The 5,790-nt window shown below is 33.3% G+C and overlaps 1 protein-coding gene across 2 annotated transcripts; it reads left to right on the top strand.

Annotated features, from left to right (window-relative positions):
* The first annotated feature begins 322 nt into the window (after nt 1-322).
* On the top strand, nt 323-5,289 carry LOC142630365 (F-box/LRR-repeat protein At5g63520-like). Of its 2 annotated transcripts, none has more exons than XM_075804354.1 (10): nt 323-623; nt 767-874; nt 2,027-2,116; nt 2,262-2,402; nt 2,712-2,813; nt 2,892-2,931; nt 3,161-3,301; nt 3,659-3,849; nt 4,465-4,580; nt 4,721-5,289. In XM_075804354.1, exons 1-10 carry the CDS (start codon nt 381-383, stop codon nt 5,145-5,147), a joined length of 1,599 nt encoding a protein of 532 aa, XP_075660469.1. In that variant the 5' UTR covers nt 323-380; the 3' UTR covers nt 5,148-5,289. The 2 variants fall into 2 exon arrangements, with proteins under 2 accessions (XP_075660469.1, XP_075660468.1); XM_075804353.1 differs by having other exon boundaries at nt 325-623; nt 3,653-3,849.
* The last annotated feature ends 501 nt before the right edge of the window (nt 5,290-5,790 follow it).

Here is a 5,790-nt window from a genome sequence, read left to right as displayed (position 1 = left end):
AAATTTTACAAACTCCGTTTATATTTTTCATTAAGTCCCTTCTCAAAAAAAAAAAAAAATATATATATATATATTTTTTTTTTCATTAAATCCTACATAAACTTGCCTGTATGTTTAGTTTATATCCAATAATAACTTAAAAAATTAAATAATTAAAAATAACATGGCATAATAAATTAACAGAAATTATGAAAAAAGCGATTATTAAAGCAAAAGAAATAAAAATTTAAGAAACAAAATATAAATTTTGAAGTGTAAAATCTAAAACTGCGTCACTTCATGGCGTCAGTACCCTATGGCGGGAATAATTCCCGCGGATTATATGTTAGTTACATATAAAAGCACGCGGGTACTAGTATACTTTACATTTCACAACAACGATGAGTGAGGCAGAGTCATCGTCTAAAATCAAAACGCACCGTACTACGACGACAACAGGGTTGTCGTCGTCGTCGTTGTTCACTCTGCTAAACGACGACGTACTGCAGAACATTCTAGCGAGACTACCAGCCTTGTCGTTCGCATCAGCGACGTGCGTTTCGAAGTTGTGGAACACAGTTTGCAATCGCGTTCTCTCTCGCCCTAAGTTCGCTTCTGCTCTCTCTCTCGATCGCTGTCCCTTTGTATGTAAAAAAAAAAAAACGAATTTTTACCACTCTACCCTTCTCCTTATATCTCTGCTTCAAATTAGGGTTTTAAAGTACATTGATTGCATTAACTAAAATTGTGGATTTTTTTTTTTTTTTTGTGATGAAAATTGATATAGGGTGCTGTGGAAGATGTTCTTGATAAAGTGCTCTCGGAGCCGATTCGACCGCATTTCGTTATCGCAAGCATTGCCCGTGGATTCGAGTTGCCTGAAACTTTTGGCCCTGTATGATTCATCTTCATCTTGCTTTTTTAAATTAGTTTCTATTTTCATCGCCAAAAAAGATTAAAATGTCACTCATTTCGGGTCTTTTTTGCCCCGTTAAGCTAATTTTGCGAACATGACCACTTTTGTAACTTGAGTATCTTAGGCTGTGTTTGGATATCACTTATTTTACTGAAATTAAAAAATTATTATTAGAAGTACGGTAAAAGTTAGTTGAAATAACATATAGGTTATAAATAATGTCAAAAAGTACAGTGGGATCATAAATAGTAACAAAAATAAGTTGAATATTGAAATAATTTTCATTTTTCATTGTAACCCAAACACACACTAAACCTCAATTCAACTAGAAACTTAAAAAAAAAAAAATTATCTCATGGTTTTCTGCATGGAACTCGAGTATCTGAGACTTAAATTCCAAAACTCATATAACTAATGTGTTTGGGAAATTAGCCTAACGGGCGAAAAAGACCTCATTTCTGCCATCCCATTCATTTTTTGTGAGCATATGTAACAGAATTTAAAAAAAAAAATTTAATTTAGGTAAATTTGTTCCTAAAATATCTTCAAGGTATTATTTTTGTCCCAAAAACTTAATAGGAGTAGAGAGTATTATATTTCTAGAGATAGTAAAAGAACTTTTTAAATTTTAAGGATGAAAATATAAGGTGAGCTATATTTTAGGGCTTAGCGCGCGCACACGTGTGTATACGTATATGTATATAATTTGTTAATGTTATTTTAAGACTGAAATATAATTTTTGGCCCAACTTTTATCCTTGAGATCGGTCTTTTTTTTTTCTTTTTTTTTTTTGAATTCATGTTAGAGAAACTACAAATTTTACTACATTAGTCTTACAAACTCGAGTTTTAGTTTCTAAACATAAGACAAAAGCTTAGTTAAGAAATTTATTTTATTATATGTGGCACCAATCATAGTTATCACAATTATTGTCTTGTCAATTTATAAACATTTTGTAGTACAATTGATGGGGTGAAATATAATTTGCTAATGTTGTATTTCAGTCAATTTGTAAACATTTTTGAGGGATGACAATTGAACATGAGCCAAATATAAGGAATGGAAAGCGTAGTTTAGCCTTATTTAGATTGTGACTTAAAGTTAAATGTTTGTTAATGCATATAATACAGATTGTGAGAACGTTTAAGAGAACTCCGATCGTTGTTTCTATTGCCAATGGACTAATTGGAAGGGATGCTTTTACCAATGAATTTAGAGAGGTTCATCTCTCTCTCTCTCTCTCTCTCTCTCTCCTTTTATTTGGGTACTTTTTATTGGTAAATTGTCGTTTTTGGGGGAAGTTGTCATAGAAGAATAATGATTTTACTTATGTTGATTTTTTTAACAACTTAAATGTTAATGTAGGCAAATTGGGGAACTACTGAAGGTGATTCAGACGACGAATATGGCTCGAACATAGAGGATACAAATCATGGCATTGTTTTGACCGTTGGCTATGTACCAGGATTAAAAGTTGATGCAATCCCACTTCTAGGAAATCCCTGGGTGACAAACTTTTGCACTGAAACATGAATGCTGATTTTCTCTAATAATGGCTTTATGTTAAGAAATATGAAATGTTAATATTATTTTTTTTTTTGAGTAAAAGGTCATTATAATATTGATATTATGTTAATATAATGAGTTTATCTGAAATAGCCATCTTAGATGATGTGGCAGGGTGTTCAAGATGATAATGGCTTTATGTTATTTTTTTATTTTTTATTTGGAGTATGTTAGGATACTGCATTAATTTTTCAGTGAAAATTCTTAAAATTTATTATGAGCTGACATTAAGAAATATTTGGATATTAGGAACCCCAAGTGGCAATGACTGACAAGTTTGTGAAGGATATTAAGAAATACACAGCCTCGGTTTCTGGTTGTACGTCCCCAGTTGGGATTATAATGTTTGGAGTAAGTTCATCCTTCTATATCTTTAGAACAGTTCCTCCTTGGTTGTGTTACTAACATGTGATGTGGATGATTTTATAGGAAAGGCTTGTGGACTTGAAAACCCATATTGATGTGTTGGGTGAGTGTTGATCTGCCCATCCAATTTCTTTTATTCGTTTTTTTCTTTTATTAGACTTTATTTTAGAGGAAAAGAAATTAAATCTTTCGTTTGGTTTCTGAGAAAGGCTACGTAATGGAAGGTTCCTTTGGTCCTTGAAGTTTATACTATTACTAGTGAATTTTGATGATTTGTTAGTGGCAAGCTCGTGCTCGACCGGCTTTAGTTGATGACAACTTGTGTATTGCAGATTATGCCATGCCAAAGGAAACTGTGATTGTGGGTGATGAGAGAGGCCGCTTTCGATATAACAGTAGAGGTTTCTGTGGAAATGGCTACTGTGAAGATGCTGTAGCTCTAGTATTCGCAAGGGATAGACACAAGTCTAGTGGTAGTTATTATTGTGTTTATTTATTTGGTACTATCTGTTTTCTTATGCGTCCAAAATGAATTAATACAGCATTTTCTGACATGCACATTTTTTATTATTATGTATTAATAGATTTATGGATAATCATGGGAAATAAATTGAAAAATATATGTACAATTAACAGGAGAGGCCCATCATTATATGGTCTCTGTGTTTTTACGTCTCTATTACTCTAATTCAATTCTTCACGGTATATACATGTCTGTATTCTATGTACTTACTTTCCTTTTGCTTGAAATTATGATTTTCTATCACTTATATATATATCTCTCTCTCTCTCTCTCTTTCCTTGGATTTTCTGTATACAATAAGGTATAGGGGATATTCAATTTCGCGTTGCATTGTCAAATGGTGTATCGGCAATAGGTCCCAAATACAAGGTTGCTTCTGTTACATTGGATGGACCTAATTCACCTCGTCGTACTACTTCTACATGGCTTACTGCTAGAAGGGAAGGAGATGGGGATATTCTTAATGGTCAAACAATGTTAGCTGATATCAGGAATGAGGTACACTAATATTTTCAAACAATAAATTTGTGGTTGAATCATAATTTTGCTTCCCATGAATTCTTTTCTCTTGAAATCATGGGACTAGGAGATGATACCAAATGTTAGGAATTCATGGATAGAACTTACCCTTGAAAACCAACTTGTAAGGGGAGGGTGTTCAAGAGCTTATAAACACGTGGTTAAGCTTACATTTAATCCATGTGGGACATTAGGATTATAACATGATAATCTTCAACTGCTTTCTTCTTTCTCCTTTTTGGTACTAAAATAAGCATGGAGACTATGTTTATGCCTTAGATGCACATGAAATGAGCATGGAGACTATATTGATGCTTTAGACGGACTCTGATACTTAAGGAAATGATTTACTAGTCTCTCTGTGATAGATCATCAGCTCATTCTTGTGGATATTTCTGGTTTCTTCAACTATTCATTTATACTGGTGATAGAAGATGCGTGTGGTTTGTGGTGCTATGCCCCGCCTGCCCCTGCACTCACTCACAGATTATAAAATTTAAGAACTTTTTATATAGAATGAGATGTGTATACTTGTATTGTGTCATTTTGTCTCTTTCTATATGCTTGCTTCTCATAAACTGAAATATGTTACAGTTGGATTATCATTATGAGCTGTACCCATTGTACATTGGGGTTACTAAACAAAGAAATTACTGTATTCGATCAAAGGAAAAGACGATAACATCCTTGGCGTTTCATCGAGTTAGAGGGTAACTATTTGAAATTTATTCTTAAATGAATAATTGTTTTATTGGTGTTTCTGTCACTTGACTAGTGTTACAGTTAACTAATTCTTTGTTGCATTCTTCTTTTTTTAAATAATGTCTTTAAGTTTTTTGGCTATTGACAGGGGAGGTGAAAGTGACCTTTATGTTGATGGTTTTAACATCAAAACTGGTGATTACTTCCAATTCTACCGTTCAGATCGCAAAAATGCCTCTGTAAATCTCAAAAGCTTGAAGCAAGATGGAAGTTCCAACAATTGTCATCACAAGAGGGCTGTTCCTGTTAATATTAAGAAGGAAGTTTTTGGAGGATTTATTTTCTCATGTTGTGGGCGCAGTGATTCATTCTTTAAACGCCGCAATGATGTTATCTCTCCATTCAAAAAAAACTTTCCTGGGGTACCATTGGCAGGAGTATTCTGCAGTGGCGAAATTGTTCGTGGCTCTTCAAGTTTGATTGAAGAAAGCAACAAAGAGAAGTCTTCCCACTGCTGTCTGCATGTTGGTAGCACTGTTTATCTAGTGATGTCGTATACATGTCCAGAGTGTTAAATTTTCTCTGCTCTTATTAGATTGCCTTATGGACTACTAATGTTTTTGTAACAAAGCTGTTAGTTTTTATCTGCATATTACCTGGAAGAATTTTCAACTGATGCTATAGAGATTGGAGACAATTTGACTTTGAGCAGTTCAATTTCAATGTTTATGCAAAATCAAACCCAAGTCGTTAAGTTTATCAGCCTCGTTCTCCAGAATCATTTGATTTCCCTTAGTTGCCTCAGATTTAAGTTTGTTCTGGCTATGTGTAGGAGCGTTTGGCTGACATATCAGGCATTGTGACCATCGAGGTATGAAAGTATAAATTCAAAAGTGGGAGGGGTATTAATTTACAAGTTATTTGGAAAATGAATAAAACTACAGGTCATGTTAGCTCTAAACCTGAACAGAAAAGGTAGAAAATGTCTAGTCATGTAGTTTACAAGTTGTCTTGGAAAAACAATAAATGAAGAGAGGCAAATTACAGTTTATAATCCCTGATAGTTAACTACTATTGTGTTATCTTACATCATGAAAATTTAAAAATCATATAATATTACTCGTTTTAACTTCCCTGATAGAATTGATTTTAACAAAAATAGTTGTTCAACTTATAATTGATGAATTAGTTGATTGTTTGGCTGATGTGGACAATGAA

The sequence above is a fragment of the Castanea sativa genome, chromosome 4, assembly GCF_040712315.1.
Source record: "Castanea sativa cultivar Marrone di Chiusa Pesio chromosome 4, ASM4071231v1".
In the NCBI taxonomy this organism is placed as follows: Eukaryota; Viridiplantae; Streptophyta; class Magnoliopsida; order Fagales; family Fagaceae; genus Castanea; species Castanea sativa.
Note: the sequence above shows the minus strand (reverse complement) of the source record. Positions and strands in the feature narration are given on the sequence as shown.